Raw genomic sequence first — 21,524 nt, 5'->3', positions numbered from 1 at the left:
ATATTTCCTCCCTTTTTTATTCAAATCAAATCAGTCAAAGTGGGTTCTTCTCAGTCAAAGTGGGTTTGGAGATGGAGCAGGGGAATGTATGTGTTACCAAACAGATGAATAATGCATAGCATTATCCCCCCAACAATGGCAGGCTGAAATGGAACCTATGCCGCTGACGATTGTCAACCTCTCTCGGGGCGATAGTGACAGACAGAGATTCTACTGTAGGTTGACGTTATATAAGCCTGATTAGACATGCCATCCCAGACGTAGAATGGAAGGGAGAGATATGTCGGCTTTGGTGTTGACCCTTTGACCCAATCACATTTTTTTGAGCTGTGTCGTATTCATGCTGTACAGACATCCGCAGCCCACACGCAGATCTCCCGGTAGAGTCTGCTCTGTGACTGACTCACTGACTGACTGATTGGCTGGCTGGCTAGCTGGCTGGCTGGCTGGCTGGCTGGCTGGCTGACTGACTGACTAAATTACTGGTTGGCTGACTGACTGACTGACTGATTGGCTGGCTGGCTGGCTGGCTGGCTGGCTGGCTGGCTGGCTGGCTGACTGACTGGCTGACTGTCTTACTAAATTACTGGTAAGCTGATTGACTAAATGACTAGCTGTCTGGCTGACTGACTGTCTGACTGGCTGGCTGACTAGCTGACTGACTGACTGAGACATGGACTGAGCGTTGCCTTACAGGTGTTGGGGTGCCTTTTTTGTTATTTTTTAAGTCTGAAGTCTCAGAACAAAAGAGAGGTTGCTTGACAGCACCGAGTCTGAGAGGGAGGCTGCTCTGAGAGGGATTGTAGTAACATACAGTATTTTTGTGTGGGGGCCAGATTTCATCAATACAGTGTGTTTCCTTCCAACTTCTTTCCAACCTTTAAGAACCACTGTGTTTCATGACTACTTCAGGACAGACAACTGCTGTTGACACAAACGAGACCTGATGATGAAATTATGAGAAACTAAAAGCCCAGAATGAATTTAACTAGCCTTTGTCTTTGTCTCCATCCAGGGATGGAACCTCTGTACTAAAGGAGAAGTTAAATATTCGGTGACACCACTTAAATTGAGCGTCTCATACAAAATAACCATCAGACTATGAGCTGAATGCGCTAGACTAAATGTTCAAGATCTAAATAGACACTGGCAGCAATTTTCTTGAAAAGGATCCTGTCTGTGTTGTGTCAGCATAAGATACAGCATCTGATCTTTGTGTAGTCTTGACCCATACCATAATCCACATAAGAGGCATTCACAGACCTCTACTCTGATATTTGTGTAGTCTTGACCCATACCATAATCCACATAAGAGGCTTTCACAGACCTCTACTCCACATCACTCATGTCAACTAATCCTCTGTCAAAATTAGCATTAAGGTTTTGGTGTTTTTTGGTTTTTCATATAAAGCATTTTACAACAGTTTCAGTGAAGGTAAATCATTACATTATGCATATGTATAAAATACCTAGTGAAAAAAACCAACAGCAAACTAACCAAACACAAAGCATTGACCTACATCAAATCAAATTGTATTGGTCAGAAACACATATTTAGCAGATGTTATTGTGGGTGTATTGAAATGCTTGTGTTCCTAGCTTCAACAGTACAGTAGTACCTAACAAGTCACAACAATACACACACATCTAAAAGAAAATGGAATATAAAAAAATTTGGACGAGCAATGTCGGAGTGGCATAGACTAAAATACAGTAGAATAGAATACAGTATGAGTAAAGCAGTATTTAAGCATTATTAAAGTGGCCAGTGATTCCATGTCTTTGTACAGTTCAAGTCGGAAGTTTCCATGCACCTCAGCCAAATATATTTAAACTCAGTTTTAAACAATTCCTGACATTTAATCCCAGTAAAAATTCCCTGTTTTAGGTCAGTTAGGATCACCACTTTATTTTAAGAATGTGAAATAATATTAGAGAGAATGATTTATTTCAGCTTTTATTTCTTTCATCACATTTCCAGTGGGTCAGAAATTTACATACACACAATTAGCATTTTGTAGTATTGCCTTTAAATTGTTTAACTTGGGTCAAACGCTTTGGGTAGCCTTCCACAAGCTTCCCACAATAAGTTGGGTGAATTTTGTTCCATTCCTCCTGACAGAGCTGGTGTAACTGAGTCAGGTTTGTGGGCCTCCTTGCTCGCACACGCTTTTTCAGTTCTGCCCACAAATTTTCTATAGGATTGAGGTCAGGGCTTTGTGATGGCCACTCCAATACCTTGACTTTGTTGTCCTTAAGCCATTTTGCCACAAGTTTGGAAGTATGCTTGGGGTCATTGTCCATTTGGAAGACCCATTTGCGACCAAGCTTTAACTTCCTGACAGATGTCTTGAGATGTTGCTTCAAAATACCACATAATTTTCCATCCTCGTGATGCCATCTATTTTGTGAAGTGCACCAGTGTCACGTGCAGCAAAGCACCCCCACAGCATGATGCTGCTACCCCCGTGCTTCACGTTCGGGATGGTGTTCTTCGGCTTGCAAGCATCCCCCTTTTTCCTCCAAACAAAACAATGGTCATTATGGCCAAACAGTTCTATTTTTGATTCATCAGACCAGAGGACATTTCTACAAAAAGTACGATCTTTGTCCCCATGTGCAGTTGCAAACCGTAGTCTGGCTTTTTTATGGCAGTTTTGGCACAGTGGCTTCTTCCTTGCTGAGTGGCCTTTCAGGTTATGTCGATATAGGACTCGTTTTACTGTGGATATAGATACTTTTGTACCTGTTTCCTCCAGCATCTTCACAAGGTCCTTTGCTGTTGTTCTGGGATTGATTCTCACTTTCGCACCAAAGTACGTTCATTTCTAGGAGACAGAACGCGTCTCCTTCCTGAGCGGTATGCCGCGGCTGAGTGGTCCCATGGTGTTTATACTTACGTACTATTGTTTGTACAGATGAACGTGGTAACTTCAGGCGTTTGGAAATTGCTCCCAAGGATGAACCAGACTTGTGGAGGTCTACAATTTTCTTTCTGAGGTCGGCTGATTTCTTTTTATTTTCCCATGATATGAAGCAAAGAGACACTGAGTTGGAAGGTAGGCCTTGAAATACATCCACAGGTACACCTCCAATTGACTCAAACGATGTCAATTAGAAGCTTCTAAAGCCATGACATAATTTTCTGAAATTTTCCAAGCTGTTTAAAGGCACAGTCAACTTAGAGTATGTAAACTTCTGACCTACTGGAATTGTGATACAGTGAATTATAAGTGAAATAATCTGTCTGTAAACAATTGTTGGAAAAATTACTTGTGTCATGCACAAAGTAGATGTCCTAACCGACTTGCCAAAACTATAGTTTGTTAACAAGACATTTGTAGAGTGGTTGAAAATGAGTTTTAATGACTCCAACCTAAGTGTATGTAAACTTCCCACTTCAACTGTGTATATGGCTGGTCACTTTAAGGTGCAGGGTTGAGTAACCAGGTGGTAGCTGACTAGTGATGGTTATTTAACAGTCTGATGGCTTAAGGATAGAAGCTGTTTTTCATTCTCTTGGTCCCTCTCTGAAATTGGGATGCAAACCAAATTTCTTCAGCCTCCGGAGGTTGAAGAGGCACAGTTCCACCTTCTTCACCACACTGTCTGTGTGGGTGGACCATTTTAAATTGTCAGTGATGTGTACGCCGAGGAACTTGACACTTTCCACTGCGGTCCCGTCAATATGGAAAAGGGGGATACCTAGTTAGTTGTACAATTAAATGCATCCAACTTAAATGTGTCTTCCGCATTTAACCCAACCCCTCTGAATCAGAGAGGTGTGGGGGGGCTGCCATAATTGACATCCACGTCTTCGGCGCCCCGGGGAACAGTTGGTTAACTGCCTTGCTCAGGGGCAGAACGGCAGATTTTTACTGCCAGGCACATCCGCTTTGTTTACACACACTACCACCACCACCACCACCACCAAGTCCTATCCTTAGAAATAGTAATTTTGCTATTGCCAGTCCATCCATTATGGCGTCATTGACTTGAGTAAAGAGGCCAATTCTACTCATTCTAGTTCTATGGTCATATCAAACCATTTGTCTTAGAAAACAACGCAAATGCTTTGCTTGGTATTTCTTTTGCATTTTAAATATGGGTCCTCAGCAACATACAGTGTAATCTACACTCAGTTGGACCCCCCTTTGCCTCCAGAACAGCTTGAATTCTTAGGGGTATGGAAAAAAAATCCCCATTCCATTACACCACCGTCACCAGCCTGTACCGTAGACACCAGGCCATGGTCTCATGCTGCTTAAGGCAAATCCTGACTCTGCCATCAGCATGATGCAACAGTACCTTATCCACAACAGCCTTATCGACAGCGGCAAAACTGGGTCTGAATCTCCCCATTGTTATAAAGCCTGAAATTATAAAAAATATTTGATTGATTACCAAGTAATTAAGCTGGAAGGATTCGCTGATTCTGTTATTTTCTCCTTTCAACATCAGAGGGATTTTGATGCTGTGATTCAAAAAGAAAATTAGTGTTTTCCATAGAATTGTGATCCCGGGAGTTTATCATCCGCCTCCACATGCGGCATCCAGACAGGGCTAGAATCACACCAGCTCCCTTTACTAAAGACAGCCATGCTAAAGACAGCCTTGCAAAAGACAGCCATGCTAAAGACAGCCTTGCAAAAGACAGCCATGCTAAAGACAGCCTTACTAAAGACAGCCATGCTAAAGACAGCCATGCTAAAGACAGCCTTACTAAAGATAGCCGCGCTAAAGACAGCCTTACTAAAGACAGCCATGCAAAAGACAGCCTTACTAAAGACAGCCATGCAAAAGACAGCCATGCAAAAGACAGCCATGCAAAAGACAGCCATGCTAAAGACAGCCATGCTAAAGACAGCCATGCTAAAGACAGCCATGCAAAAGACAGCGTTACTAAAGACAGCCATGCAAAAGACAGCCTTACTAAAGACAGCCATGCAAAAGACAGCCTTGCTAAAGACAGCCTTGCTAAAGACAGCCATGGTAAAGACAGCCTTACTAAAGACAGCCATGGTAAAGACAGCCTTACTAAAGACAGCCATGCTAAAGACAGCCGTGCTAAAGACAGCCGTGCTAAAGACAGCCTTACTAAAGACAGCCTTACTAAAGACAGCCGTGCTAAAGACAGCCGTGCTAAAGACAGCCATGCAAAAGACAGCCATGCAAAAGACAGCCATGCAAAAGACAGCCTTACTAAAGACAGCCATGCAAAAGACAGCCTTACTAAAGACAGCCATGCTAAAGACAGCCTTACTAAAGACAGCCATGCAAAAGACAGCCTTACTAAAGACAGCCATGCAAAAGACAGCCTTACTAAAGACAGCCATGCTAAAGACAGCCATGCAAAAGACAGCCATGCTAAAGAGAGCCATGCAAAAGACAGCCTTACTAAAGACAGCCATGCAAAAGGCAGCCATGCTAAAGACAGCCATGCTAAAGACAGCCTTACTAAAGACAGCCATGCAAAAGACAGCCATGCTAAAGAGAGCCATGCTAAAGACAGCCTTACTAAAGACAGCCTTACTAAAGACAGCCATGCTAAAGAGAGCCATGCTAAAGACAGCCTTACTAAAGACAGCCTTACTAAAGACAGCCATGCTAAAGAGAGCCATGCTAAAGACAGCCTTACTAAAGACAGCCATGCCAGAGACAGCCTTACTAAAGACAGCCATGCCAAAGACAGCCTTACTAAAGACAGCCATGCTAAAGACAGCCATGCTAAAGACAGCCTTACTAAAGACAGCCATGCTAAAGACAGCCTTACTAAAGACAGCCATGCTAAAGACAGCCTTACTAAAGACAGCCTTACTAAAGACAGCCGTGCAAAAGACAGTCATGCTAAAGACAGCCTTACTAAAGACAGCCATGCTAAAGACAGCCTTACTAAAGACAGCCATACAAAAGACAGCCGTGCAAAAGACAGCCATGCTAAAGACAGCCTTACTAAAGACAGCCTTACTAAAGACAGCCTTACTAAAGACAGCCATGCAAAAGACAGCCTTACTAAAGACAGCCATGCTAAAGACAGCCTTACTAAAGACAGCCTTACTAAAGACAGCCATGCTAAAGACAGCCATGCTAAAGACAGCCATGCTAAATACAGCCGTGCTAAAGACAGCCTTACTAAATACAGCCATGCAAAAGACAGCCTTACTAAAGACAGCCTTACTAAAGACAGCCATGCAAAAGACAGCCTTACTAAAGAGAGCCATGCTAAAGACAGCCTTACTAAAGACAGCCATGCTAAAGACAGCCTTACTAAAGACAGCCTTACTAAAGACAGCCATGCAAAAGACAGCCTTACTAAAGACAGCCATGCTAAAGACAGCCATGCTAGAGATTGTGGACTAGTGATGAGGGACGGTAGGTAGCCTAGCTTAAGAGTGTTGGGCCAGTAACCGAAAGGTCGCTGTTTCGAAACCCTGAGCCGACTAGGTGAAAAATCTGCCCATGTGCCCTTGAGCAAGGCACTTAACCTTAATAGCGCCTGTAAATTGATCTGGAGAAGAGTGTCTGCTAAAATGTTAAATTATGAAACCACAACCTGAGGATTATGGACCCGTGATGAGACAGCAACCTGCTAACGGCAGGCGTAGGTACAGCCAGGTTAAAAATACTTTGGTTTGACTTCTACATGCACCCTTCACTTAAATGGTATTCGATAAGGAATGTAAAAGTGTTATAGTACACTTATATTGCCTCATCAACATCTGCACATGTAAATGGCAGGTATATTTGTATTAATAAAACAAATACTATCTTCTCTGGCAAGTATGTTGAATCAACGTTCTATCAACATGTTTTTTCAACACGATGATGTTGAACGTCAGTGGATTTTGTTATGATGACAATAATAAATTACATTTGTAGAGCGCTTTTCATTTGCAGACGGAAATCACAAAGCTTTTTGATTGAATTCACAAAAACGGGTCAACATAAACTAATTTTAACCAGATTTCAACGACAAATTAACACCAGGATGTCAAGGGTTGGTAGTCACGCCCTACGATATGTTTGTAGCGGCAGATTTCCTCCTCTTCGTCTGAAGAGGAGGTGTAGCAGGGATCGGACCAAGACGCAGCGTAGTAAGTGTCCATGTTTTAATATAATCAACTGAACAAGATACAAATACAAAATAACAAAGTAACCTAACCGAAAACAGTCCCGTGTGGCACGAACACTGACACAGGAAACAATCACCCACAAACCAACAGTGAAAAACAGGCTACCTAAATATGGTTCCCAATCAGAGACGCAAAACGCAAAACACCTGCCTCTGATTGAGAACCTTATCAAGCCAATATGACAAACCTAAACATAGAAACACAGAACATAGACTATACCCACCCAGCTCACGTCCTGACCAACTAAGTAAAGACTAAACAAAGGAAAATAAGGTCAGGAACGTGACAATGTTCTTGGACTCAAACACTCCTTTTAGCGACACATTACTCGTTAGATTCATGTGAAATATAACTATTTCCTGTCTGTTCCTGGAAGTAGTGCGATGTAATTTTCTCTCATATGTTCATGGAATCAAGCAATCAAAAAGTTGTGAAAATGTCAGGAAGTGTGTTAGACAGTTATACAGTGAGCCCTGCAGGTATAACGTATGATATTTTCTCGAGCTCCAGTATCCATACAGTGGAATCGATAATACAGTATATGGGAAGATTAGGCCTGGCTTCCTCCTATGACCATCAACTGTTTCAGGAACGGTTTCATTCACCAAAGGTTAGGACAGATGAGCGACTGCAAGCTCGAAAATATATTCAAGGAGTTGCTGTTCCAATTATGTTCCTAACTTGAGAAGGCTTAAGACGTTATCAGTGGTGAAACCATAGACATATAATGAATAGAATGGGCTTGGAACCTCTGACCCTGAATATTTGACTGCTAAACTTGAATGGAGATACCCTGTCTATTCATACTATTTCTAGGGGTGAAACATTAACTCTGTTCCTTCCATGTGAAATTAGTCTAATATTTCCCCAGACTGCATTGCAGAGACTAACTCTAGATGAAAGTGTCTCAATTGGAAATCCAAGTATTGAATCATTTGAATTTCAATCATTTTATTCGTTCTCAATGTCAAATTGAGTTGACTTTCACATATGAGACTGGTTTACTGCAGATCAAGCTGGGTAAAAGAGGGCCATTTGAATATTTATTTATAAGTATGTCTGTTAGAATATGCCAAATAAAATAAAATGTTATTGGTTGCATACACATATTTTTCAGATGTTATCGCAGGTGCTGCGAAATGCTTATGATTCTAGCTCCAACAGTGTAGTAATACCTAACAATACAAAATAATACACAAATCCCAAAACTTCAAACAAAGGAATTAAGAAATATCAAGACGGGTAATGTCAGACTCCTAATTATACATATATACTGTATGTATATGATGGTGTGTATAGACAGTATGGACAGTATATGAATAGAAAAAGTGTGTACAGCGATAGTTATATAGGACACGACTCCCTGATGTATCTCTAGAAGGAGATCCTTGTTCTGAGCTCGTCTACTTTATTATCCAGGGACTGAACATTAGAGAGTAATATGCTCGGAAGCGGTGGATGGTATGCATGCTTCCTGAGTCGGACTATAAACCCTACTCCGTATTCCTCTTCTCCGCCGACGGCGTCTAAGAGCAGCCCCTGGGATGAGGGAAATTTCCTCGGAGGGTACAAACAAAGGATCCAATTCAGGAAAGTCACATTTCTGGTCGAAATGCAGTTGAGTGATCGCCAATCTAATATCCAGTTATTTTCGGCTGAAATAATAATGCAAGAAACATTCTGAGGAAATAATGCAAGAAATAAAATCTCTCTCTATATATATATACTGCAAAGTTGGATAGGAGCTAGGAACAGGGCAACTATGTCTGTCAGCGCCATCTTGCTACTTCTGTTGAGGATGTCTGTTTATGTGTGTTTCTCTGTTGATTGGAGATGTTGAGTCAATCATGTTTGTGAACATGGCTCATTATGATAGTAGGGTGTGCATCCCAATTGACACCCTATTCCCTATATAGTGCACTACTTTTAACATAGCCCTATTGACCCTGGCCCAAAAAGTAGTGCACTCTAAATAAAATAGTGTGCCATTTAGGAGACATCATAGCTCCGATGCTGAAGCTGAGATGCTCTCCGTCCTTTATGCTCTTCCAGAGTCACACGTCGAGATGAGACACGTCTGAGCAATGCATGAATGAGTATGATAATTCAGTTGTAATGTGATCACACTGTTTACCCCAGATATATTTTTGTTATATGTGTGTTTGTGTGTGTGTGTGGGGGGGGGGGGGGGGGATTGTTGTGTGTGTTTAATTGTGTGAGTTTGTTTTGCCGGAGCGCTTAGCTGTGTGTGTTTAGTTGTGGGAGTTTGTCTTGTGGGAGCTCTTAGCTGTGTGTGTTTAGTTGTGGGAGTTTGTCTTGTGGGTGCTCTTAGCTGTGTGTGTTTAGTTGTGTGAGTTTGTCTTGTGGGAGCTCTTAGCTGTGTGTGTTTAGTTGTGTGAGTTTGTCTTGTGGGAGCTCTTAGCTGTGTGTGTTTAGTTGTGTGAGTTTGTCTTGTGGGAGCTCTTAGCTGTGTGTGTGTTTAGTTGTGGGAGTTTGTCTTGCGGGAGCTCTTAGCTGTGTGTGTTTAGTTGTGTGAGTTTGTCTTGTGGGAGCTCTTAGCTGTGTGTGTTTAGTTGTGGGAGTTTGTCTTGCGGGAGCTCTTAGCTGTGTGTGTTTAGTTGTGTGAGTTTGTCTTGCGGTAGCTCTTAGCTGTGTGTGTTTAGTTGTGTGAGTTTGTCTTGCGGGAGCTCTTAGCTGTGTGTGTTGTGTGAATTTGTTTCTTAGCTGTGTGTGCAGAAGCCCATATGTTTCCTCCATTATATTGAGAACTGCTTCTTCATTCACCTCCTGTCATACCATACAGTGGCTTGGCCATTTTCCTATTTTGTTGCCTTACAACCTGGAATTAAAATAGATTTTTGGGGGGGTTGTATCATTTGATTTACACAACATGCCTACCACTTTGAAGATGCAAAATATTTTTTGTGTGAAACAAACAAGAAATAAGACAAAAAAAACAGAAAACTTGAGCGTGCATAACTATTCACCCCCCCCAAGTCAATACTTTGTAGAGACACATTTTGCAGCAATTACAGCTGCAAGTGTCTTGGGGTATGTTTCTATAAGCTTGGCACATCTAGCCACTGGGACTTTTTAAAAACCATTCTTCAAGACTAAACTGCTCCAACTCCTTCCAATTGGATGGGTTCTGTTGGTGTACAGCAATCTTTAAGTCATACCACAGATTCTCAATTTGATTGAGGTCTGGGCTTTGACTAGGCCATTCCAAGACATTTAAATGTTTTCCCTTAAACCACTCAAATGTTGCTTTAGCAGTATTCTTAGGGTCATTGTCCTGCTGGAAGTTGAACTCCGTCCCAGTCTCAAATCTCTGGAAGACAAACAGGTTTCCCTCGAGAATTTCCCTGTATTTAGCGCCATCCATCATTCCTTCAATTCTGACCAGTTTCCCAGTCCCTGCCGATGAAAAACATCCCCACAGCATGATGCTGCCACCACCATGTTTCACTGTGGGGATGGTGTTCTCGGGGTGATGAGAGGTGTTGGATTTGCGCCAGATATAGAGTTTTCCTTGTTGGCCAAAAGGCTAAATGTTAGTATCATCTGACCAGAGTACCTTCTTCCATATGTTTGGGGAGTCTCCCACATGCCTTTTGGCGAGCACCAAACATGTTTGCTTATTTTTTTCTTTAAGCAATTACTTTTTTCTGGCCACCCTTCCGTAAAGCCCAGCTCTTTGGAGTGGACAGATACTCCAATCTCCGCTATGGAGCTTTGCAGCTCCTTCAGGGTTATCTTTGGTCTCTTTGTTGCCTCTCTGATTAATGCCCTCCTTGCCTGGTCGTGAGTTTTGGTGGGCGGCCCTCTCTTAGCAGGTCTGTTGTGGTACCATATTCTTTCAATTTTTTTATAATGGATTTAATGGTGCTCTGTAGGATGTTCAAAGTTTCAGATATTTTTTTATAACCCAACCCTGATCTGTACTTCTCCACAACTTTGTCCCTGGCCTGTTTGGAGAGCTCCTTGGTCTTCATGGTGTCGCTTACTTGGTGGTGCCCCTTGCTTAATGGTGTTGCAGACTCTGGGGCCTTTCAGAACAGGTGTATATAAACTGAGATCATGTGACAGATCATGTGACACTTGGATTTAACTAATTATTTAACTAATAATGTGACTTCTGAAGGTAATTGGTTGCACAAGATCTTATTTAGGGGCTTCATAGCAAACACACCACTTTTCCGTTTTTTATTTTGTGGAATTTTTTGAAACAAGTAATTTTTTCACTTCATCAATTTGGACAATTTTGTGTATGTCCATTGCATGAAGTCCAAATACAAATCAATTTAAATTACAGGTTGTAATGCAGCAAAATAGGAAAAACGTCAAGGGGGATTCATACTTTTGCAAGGCACTGTATAAAGTACATTCAGAAAGTATTCAGACCCCTTCCCTTTTTCCAAATTTTGTTACGTTACAGCCTCATTCTAAAATGGATTAAATAAAACATTTCCCTAATCAATTTGCACACACTACACTGATAACGATAAAACAAAAACAGGTTTTTAGATTTAAAAAAAAAAATGTATAAAATAATAATAAAATTTAACAAAAACGTATTTACCTCAGTATATATGCTATAAGACTCGAAATTGAGCTCAGGTGCGTCCTGTTTCCATTGATCATCCTTGAGATGTTTCTACAAATTGATTGGATTCCACCTGTGGTAAATTCAATAGATTGGACATGATTTGGAAAGGCATACAACTTTCTATATAATGTCCCACAGTTGACAGTGCATGTCAGAGCAAAAACCAAGCCAGGAGGTGGAAGGAATTCTCCATAGAGCTCCGAGACACGATAGTGTCGAGGAACAGATCTGGGGATGGGTACCAAAACATTAATGCATCATTAAACGTCCCCAAGAACACAATGCCATACTTTCCGAATGTCAGTGTTTAGACATGACTTGTATCACAGAGCAGTGCCAGGAAATCATTTGATGGCTTTCAAATTGATTTGCCCCTGATACCATCTCTGAGGAGGCAGGTTATCTTTTAAAAAAGGAATTTGCTTTACAGGGTGCTAAAATGGTTTCTCAGTGAATGAGACAAGAAAGCACCTTGCCATCGCGATGTGGTATGAATTGAACAAGCATATATTACTGAACAACATTCATTTCCTTTCTTCGGCACATTACTTCCTGAGGTCGGTGAATCTGATGAAAGTAATAACTCTTGGGGCCTAGCGATGCTGTGACACATTTATCGAGGAATAGATTACCTCACATATGAATGGCTGCCACAACATTCAAACAGCCTAATTCCACAACATTCACCCCCTCGTCACTACTTACAATGATGCAGCCAGGCCCAACCGCGATGAGAGCGATAGCTATTTGTTTGGATCAAAGGTGAAACCGGACATTATCATAATGTGAACAAGTACTACAGCATGTTCAGTAGTATAATAATGAAATATAGCTTTTTTTGTCGGTCCTTGGTAATACATGTAATACCTATTATAGTACTCAATCTTAGACACACAGAGGCCGACGCACAACCACCAGCATAAACCCACTTGACAATAATGTAGCGCCATGGAAAAGAGGTAATCCTGGCGCAGGATGAGGTGCTGCTTCCGCTGCAGATTATACAGATTCGATGGCTCCCTTTGGCGACTGTGGTTGTGTCCCGTTGTTATTGGCACTCTCGATTCTCGTGCTGGGAAATCCTTGTGCTTCCGTCCTGGCAGATCACCTCTGACTGCTCCTTTATTCTTTATTTCTTTATTTAGATGATTTACCACAGTTGAAATGTCCAGGGTGGCTGCGTGGTGAGATAGCACTTTGAGAGCGAGAACCGGGCTTCAAGCGTAAACTGTATGCAAATTGATGGCATTATTTGGCAGCTAGCCTCATAATGGGATACTTGATGGGTTGAATAAATTGCAATCACACGGAACCCGCCGGTTTGGCTCGATGCCAGGAAAATAAAGGTGACATGCAGAGGAAGTCCCCAGCTAGGCCGGCGTGTTTTCCTTAAGTTATTTATCACCAGGGCACTCTTGAAAAGAAAGGAAATAAATAAATAAACCTAACAGCACTCATCAGGAACTACAATCTCAGGCTCACCAGGTGCCTCTGAGATTTAAAGCTTTACAAGGTAACTACTATAAACCTTTGAATGTTCTGCACCAGTAGCATTAATGCATTTTTTTTAAAGTTGACTTTAACTGCTGAGTGTCAGAATTGGAGAGGGAAGATATTTGCTGTGTCAAAGCAACCAGTGCTTGTATATTTTATTAATGTTACATTCTATTATGCTCTGTTCCTGCTAATTTCACTCAAAGCAGAACTAAGGGAAACAGCACAGTGAGAGATCATTATTTTTTTGACTTGCATAAAACCTAATAGTAAGAGGTGTTTTCTCTTTATGAGGCTAACTTTTCTGTTAAACATAAAACTACGAAAGTTTGTATTTACAGTAACAGCATCAGTGATATTGTGTAGTGTCGATGTAGTTGTCACATATACGTGAGAAGCAAAGGAATTGTATAAGAATCATTCTTTCCATGGCAGATGTCAAGTGCAGATAGAGTTGCAATGGGAGGGTATATTACTGGAAACTTTAGAAGTCGACCAGTAAATTTCCATGATTTTTGGTAACTTTCAAGTTTTGGGGGGGATTTTATAAAATTACTTGTAGTGGTCATTTTGGGTTACTTCATATTATCACATGTCTGTAATTATCGCACTTCATATTATCACACGTCGGTAATTATCTGACTTCATATTATCACACGTCTGTAATTATCTGACTTCATATTATCACACGTCTGTAATTATTGCACTTCATATTATCACATGTCTGTAATTATCTCACTTCATATTATCACACGTCTGTAATTATCTCACTTCATATTATCACACGTCTGTAATTATCCCACTTCATATTATCACACGTCTGTAATTATCCCACTTCATATTATCACACGTCTGTAATTATCTCACTTCATATTATCACACGTCTGTAATTATCTCACTTCATATTATCACACGTCTGTAAATATCTGACTTCATATTATCACACGTCTGTAATTATCTCACTTCATATTATCACACGTCTGTAATTATCTGACTTCATATTATCACACGTCTGTAATTATCTCACTTCATATTATCACACGTCTGTAATTATCTCACTTCATATTATCACACGTCTGTAATTATCTCACTTCATATTATCACACGTCTGTAATTATCTGACTTCATATTATCACACGTCTGTAATTATCTCACTTCATATTATCACACGTCTGTAATTATCTGACTTCATATTATCACACGTCTGTAATTATCTCACTTCATATTATCACACGTCTGTAATTATCTCACTTCATATTATCACACGTCTGTAATTATCTGACTTCATATTATCACACGTCTGTAATTATCTCACTTCATATTATCACACGTCTGTAATTATCTCACTTCATATTATCACACGTCTGTAATTATCTCACTTCATATTATCACACGTCTGTAATTATCTCACTTCATATTATCACACGTCTGTAATTATCTCACTTCATATTATCACACGTCTGTAATTATCTCACTTCATATTATCACACGTCTGTAATTATCTCACTTCATATTATCACACGTCTGTAATTATCTCACTTCATATTCTCACACGTCTGTAATTATCTCACTTCATATTATCACACGTCTGTAATTATCTCACTTCATATTATCACACGTCTGTAATTATCTCACTTCATATTATCACACGTCTGTAATTATCTCACTTCATATTATCACACGTCTGTAATTATCTCACTTCATATTATCACACGTCTGTAAATATCTGACTTCATATTATCACACGTCTGTAAATATCTCACTTCATATTATCACACGTCTGTAATTATCTGACTTCATATTATCACACGTCGGTAATTATCTGACTTCATATTATCACACGTCTGTAATTATCTCACTTCATATTATCACACGTCTGTAATTATCTCACTTCATATTATCACACGTCGGTAATTATCTCACTTCATATTATCACACGTCTGTAATTATCTCACTTCATATTATCACATATATTATCACATATATTATCACATATATTATCACATATATTATCACATATATTATCACATATATTATCACATATATTATCACATATATTATCACATATTATCACACGTATATTTATTTGACTACATTTACTATTGTAAATGTTTTGGCAGCAAACTGGTGGCAGTTGTGAAAACAGTAAATAGTTGGAAGAGTTACAGAGTTAATTGAAAATAATGACATTGTTGATTAGACGCTTTCTTCATGAATCTTCTCTGGAACCATATGCTCTATTCACTAGAAACTCATGGACAATATACACACAGATACTATATATGAATACATTTTTTTTTTAAGTTATTCAAGTATAAATTACCACAGTTACCTTAGATTGCCATAGAATACCTATTAATTACCAAAATTATAGAAGATTCCGGTAACTTTGATAAATTACTGGTCGTTTTGCAACCCTAGGTGAACACAAGTACTTTCGCACACATGTAGTAAGGGAAACTATTAACACCCTCCTTTACCTTAGCCTCCCGATTGTTTTAGCAATTTACTGAATGACAATCACACTCATAAATGTTACATTACAGGAGGCAATATCATGTTAACAAATGATTCTGAAAAAAAGCCTGTCTATGACAAGTTATGTGGTCCTACCTACCACAATGATAATCATCCCTGAGATGGCACTGTGGTGTTCCAGTCCTGAACAATATGACTACTTATGTAGTGTTGTGGTGTTCCAGTCCCTGAACAATGTGTCTACTAATGTAGTGTTGTGGTGTTCCAGTCCTGAACAATATGACTACTAATGTAGTGTTGTGGTGTTCCAGTCCCTGAACAATGTGTCTACTAATGTAGTGTTGTGGTGTTCCAGTCCTGAACAATATGACTACTAATGTAGTGTTGTGGTGTTCCAGTCCCTGAACAATATGACTAATAATGTAGTGTTGAGGTGTTCCAGTCCTGAACAATATGACTAATAATGTAGTGTTGAGGTGTTCCAGTCCTGAACAATATGACTAATAATGTAGTGTTGAGGTGTTCCAGTCCTGAACAATATGACTACTAATGTAGTGTTGTGGTGTTCCAGTCCCTGAACAATGTGTCTACTAATGTAGTGTTGTGGTGTTCCAGTCCCTGAACAGTGTGTCTACTAATGTAGTGTTGTGGTGTTCCAGTCCCTGAACAATGTGTCTACTGAGGTCGTGTTAGGTGTTGAGAGGCAGGGCTCAGCCAGCAGCAGGCTCTGCATCAATCGGCTCACTGAACTTGGACAGATTTGCCTTTTCTTCCCCTCCAGTTAGGAGCAGAATGGTGTCTCCGGTCAGAGTTAGCAGCAGAATGGTGTCTCCGGTCAGAGTTAGGAGCAGAACGGTGTCTCCGGTCAGAGTTAGGAGCAGAATGGTGTCTCCGGTCAGAGTTAGCAGCAGAATGGTGTCTCCGGTCAGAGTTAGCAGCAGAATGGTGTCTCCGGTCAGAGTTAGGAGCAGAATGGTGTCTCCGGTCAGAGTTAGGAGCAGAATGGTGTCTCCGGTCAGAGTTAGGAGCAGAATGGTGTCTACGGTCAGAGTTAGGAGCAGAATGGTGTCTCCGGTCAGAGTTAGGAGCAGAACGGTGTCTCCGGTCAGAGTTAGGAGCAGAATGGTGTCTACGGTCAGAGTTAGGAGCAGAATGGTGTCTCCGGTCAGAGTTAGGAGCAGAATGGTGTCTCCGGTCAGAGTTAGGAGCAGAATGGTGTCTCCGGTCAGAGTTAGGAGCAGAATGGTGTCTCCGGTCAGAGTTAGCAGCAGAATGGTGTCTCCGGTCAGAGTTAGGAGCAGAATGGTGTCTCCGGTCAGAGTTAGGAGCAGAATGGTGTCTCCGGTCAGAGTTAGGAGCAGAATGGTGTCTCCGGTCAGAGTTAGGAGCAGAACGGTGTCTCCGGTCAGAGTTAGGAGCAGAATGGTGTCTCCGGTCAGAGTTAGGAGCAGAATGGTGTCTCCGGTCAGAGTTAGCAGCAGAATGGTGTCTCCGGTCAGAGTTAGGAGCAGAATGGTGTCTCCGGTCAGAGTTAGGAGCAGAATGGTGTCTCCGGTCAGAGTTAGGAGCAGAATGGTGTCTCCGGTCAGAGTTAGGAGCAGAATGGTGTCTCCGGTCAGAGTTAGCAGCAGAATGGTGTCTCCGGTCAGAGTTAGGAGCAGAATGGTGTCTCCGGTCAGAGTTAGCAGCAGAATGGTGTCTCCGGTCAGAGTTAGGAGCAGAACGGTGTCTCCGGTCGGAGTTAGGAGCAGAATGGTGTCTCCGGTCAGAGTTAGGAGCAGAATGGCCTCCCCAGTCACCTTTAGATATATTTACAAGCATTTCAACAGCCATGAAGGGCTCTTCACAGTGTTTCATGGCTTTTCCCCTTTGATTGGAAATCCACTTTGGGATGAGTGTCCTGTCCGCACTGTCAGGACCGTGCGGCTGACCTTAAAGGAGGCTTTTTAGTGCGATGTGAACTTCTTGACTGGCATAGTGATCACGTGACCGTCATAAAACAGCCATTCTCCTTGGACTCACTTTGGGAAAATATTTTCCAATCTAGCTCTGTGTACTATGAGGTAAAAGCAGGAAGGGTAATGGTGTTGCCTGGGCAAAAATGTTGAAGCCTTAGGAGCATGACTTTGATCGCCGCCTCCACTGTGGAGCTGAGTTTAACAAAGCACCCTATGTGTTCTCATTATTTCTCTCTTTCTCTATACAGATGTATACTGTTTACAGAATGAATTGTTTGAATCTATGTGCATGTATATGCATGGAGAGAGAGAGAGACCTGGGAGGAGTAGCATTGGCTCTAACCTGGCTGGAAATCAAAGGCAGACAAGGAGAACCTGGTGAAAATGGAGCAGCTGATTTGCTGTTCATAGCAGGGTGGCTTTGAACCGAGACGCAGGACTCCCCGATAAAAGTTTCATTACACTCTGGCTCATTTTCGAAAGATCAACATCCTATGACTGCGTCCTCCTGCCAAAGCAATCTCTCTCTCCCTGGCAGGCCTTAGCTCTCCCCTGAAGTTATCTATTTTCTCGCTCACACTGAGAATCCACCAAATAGTCTCCCTCGCTGTTATAATCCCCACCCAGCCGAGGATGAGCTGTCCGTCTGGGTTTTATTCAAGCTAATGTAATGGACAAGCATATCTGCACCCTTTTGCCATGTGAACATAAGGGGCTTTCACGTGAGACCGTTATGATCCCAGTGGATTGCATTCACATCGATTCCCTACGTGGGACAGTGACCGTTTTGCTGTCCTATTTGAACCCCATCAGTCTGGCTATGGTGGCTGTAGCTATAGTAACACACACTGATTACAAATCGCCTAGCCATATCAAATGGTATGCTAGCTTGCTGATTAGCTAGCTAAACAGACTTGAGACGAACTCAACATAGCAATCCGGAATTGGTTTTATTTCGAACACTATTACATCACACATGGACAGTGTTATGCAAAAAGGTGAGCAGCATGCCAATCGCTGGTATTATCCATCCAACCCCAATCCATTGTTATGGCTTTGTCTAGGTAACAAATGCTTCATACTCAAAAGCTCTAAAAAGCAGTCTCTAGCAGATTGATCCACATCCCTTTTTCCTAACGTGACAGCCCCTACTGGAGGGGACTTCTGTGATTTATGACTGTATATGTTACTGTCTAGATATGGTTCATGATTCCTTTAGTGTATGTCAGAAATGATGAACGGGTTCCATTGAATGTATCATATTGTGTCCCACCAAAATGGAAACAAGAGGATATGAATAGCATTCAGGAGAAAATGGAGCAAGATCTTCAGGGGACTATGGGAGCAAGATCTTCAGGGGACTATGGGAGCAAGATCTTCAGGGGACTATGGGAGCAAGATCTTCAGGAGACCATGCGAGCAAGATCTTCAGGAGACCATGGAAGCAAGATCTTCAGGAGACCATGGGAGTAAGATCTTCAGGAGACCATGGGAGCAAGATCTTCAGGAGACCATGGGAGCAAGATATTCAGGAGACCATGGGAGCAAGATCTTCAGGAGACCATGGGAGCAAGATCTTCAGGAGACCATGGGAGCAAGATCTTCAGGAGACCATGGGAGCAAGATCTTCAGGAGACCATGGGAGCAAGATCTTCAGGAGACCATGGGAGCATGCTCTTCAGGGGACTATGGGAGCATGATTTTCAGGGGACTATGGGAGCATGATCTTCAGGGGACTATGGGAGCATGATCTTCAGGGGACTATGGGAGCATTATTTTCAGGGGACTATGGGAGCAGGATCTTCAGGAGACTATGGGAGTGTGATATTCAGAGGACTGGGAGCATGATCTTCAGGGGACATTTGGAAAATAATGAATGGGTGTGAAGACAGCATATGGGCGTGATATAGAATATGTTGCCTTTTGAATACATATGACACCTTCTTAGTATAGGTACGGTTCTGGGATATTTCTGTGAAAAGTCCTGAATTATATGAATAAAGACCTCCTTCTTTCATACTATTCCCCATATAATGTCAATGTTTTTGTAAGGTAAAAAACATGAGCTGGAGCACACCAATACTTTGTTGGTGTGTGTAGGTAAACTATAAACTATAAAAATAAAGAAAGTCGCACACTCCATATATAAACTCCCAGTAATTTATTGGGTAAATGACCAATGTTTTGGCATCACTGTGCCTTCTTCAGGGTAAGAATATTGTAGTCAAGAACACCCAATTGGAAAAACCCAAAGCATGTTTTTTATCAAGGAAGAGACATGATAAGGAACTTCACTTTGTGGGCCTTCTCTTGTCTAACTACAAAACAATCACGTGTGTTGTATGAAAACCAAACATACAGTAACAGCACAGAAGAACATTTCAACAATATTGTTCATTGAACAATAATACACAATACAATAACTGAAATATACAGACAAGAGTACATCAAGTTAACATAGACAGGGGTATTATGAGTCAGAAGAGAATGTACATTTGTCAAAAGTATTTTTGTAAGTACTGTTTTTTTGTTTTTACATGACTAAAAAACTTCACCATGATGTTTGTTCTATTTTAAATACATTAAAGAGGGGTTTGTTCTCCTCCCCAACTTCATCTTATAAATAAAGAATATTCAAAGAAAAAAGCAAACTATGAAAATGAAAATCGGGGTACATTTAAGAATATTTAAACTACTCTACAATAGCAACAACATTTAAACAGAACACACACAGCCTTCAGGCAATAGGAGCTCATGTCAACTGAACATTTCCTTCATAAGACAGATAAACCCAGAGGACGGCCCTGGATAGAGTGGGTGTCAAATATTTTATTAAGTCTTTGCTGAAGGGATTGAAATGCCTGGCACTTATTCCACATGCGAGCACAATGATCTGCGAGCTACAAGGATAAATGAGGCTAATTTTGAACAGGCTTCAATAAAGGCGAGGCTTCAGCTCTACAGATCCATCATGGAGCCAGGGCTGTCTTTTCTAGGCAGAGACTCCCCTTTCCCTCCCCTCCAGCGTCAGGGAAAGGTTTTGCATCAATACAGAGAACAAAACAGATGTGCTTTAGCCCTGTTTGAGCTGCTTGGCTGAGGAAATACTCACTCTACATACATCACACATCTGTCTCCTTATGAAAATGTGAAGAATGGAAGAAAACTTGTATACAGTCCACCTGCACTGGAAAGTCTGACTTGAATGTATGTTGTCTTGTGTGTGAAAAGTGAAATATCTTCCCTTCTGGAAAAATGTAATTATGCACAACCATACCTGACATTTGGCTGACATTAACATCTTCTCTCTGTTGTCCTGGTCTTATTTTCAGGTGGTGAAGTTCCGTATACCACCCTGGCCACGAGGATGATGATGGGGGTATGGTGGCTCTTTGCTCTAATCGTCATCTCCTCCTACACGGCCAACCTGGCTGCCTTCCTCACCATCACCCGCATCGAGAACTCTATCCAGTAAGTAGCACACCACTACTCCGGGTTGAACTTTACCCCAGGTACAGATCTAGGATCAGCTTCCCCAATCCTAACCTTAACCATTAGTGGGGGAAATTCTAAACTGACCCCAGATCAACAACCTGTTTAGGATGGGAGTTAGCGGAACTCCTCCCACATTCCACTGAAAAGGCAGAGCGCGAAATTCAAAAAAGATTTTTTTGAAATATTTAACTTTCACACATTAACAAGTCCAATACAGCAAATGAAAGATAAACATCTTGTGAATTCAGTCAACATGTCCGATTTTTTAAATGTATTACAGCAAAAACACCACGTATATTTATGTTAGCTCACCACCAAATACAAAAGAGGACAGACATTTTTCACAGCACCGGTAGC

General features: G+C 41.3%; 1 protein-coding gene across 2 annotated transcripts in view; it reads left to right on the top strand.

Annotated features, from left to right (window-relative positions):
- Positions 1 to 21,524, top strand: part of LOC129853067 (glutamate receptor ionotropic, delta-2) — a 691,695-nt gene that overhangs the window by 550,989 nt on the left and 119,182 nt on the right. For both annotated transcript variants that reach the window (XR_008759076.1, XM_055918729.1), the window contains exon 12: positions 21,005 to 21,143. Coding sequence is in view for 1 of the 2 variants with exons in the window: in XM_055918729.1 (XP_055774704.1) it covers positions 21,005 to 21,143 (139 nt within the window). In the remaining variant the exon portion in view is untranslated. The remainder of the gene's footprint in view (positions 1 to 21,004; positions 21,144 to 21,524) is intronic.

The sequence above is a fragment of the Salvelinus fontinalis genome, chromosome 4 (genome assembly GCF_029448725.1).
Source record: "Salvelinus fontinalis isolate EN_2023a chromosome 4, ASM2944872v1, whole genome shotgun sequence".
NCBI classification, from domain to species: Eukaryota; Metazoa; Chordata; class Actinopteri; order Salmoniformes; family Salmonidae; genus Salvelinus; species Salvelinus fontinalis.
This window is presented reverse-complemented; position numbering and strand designations above follow the sequence as displayed.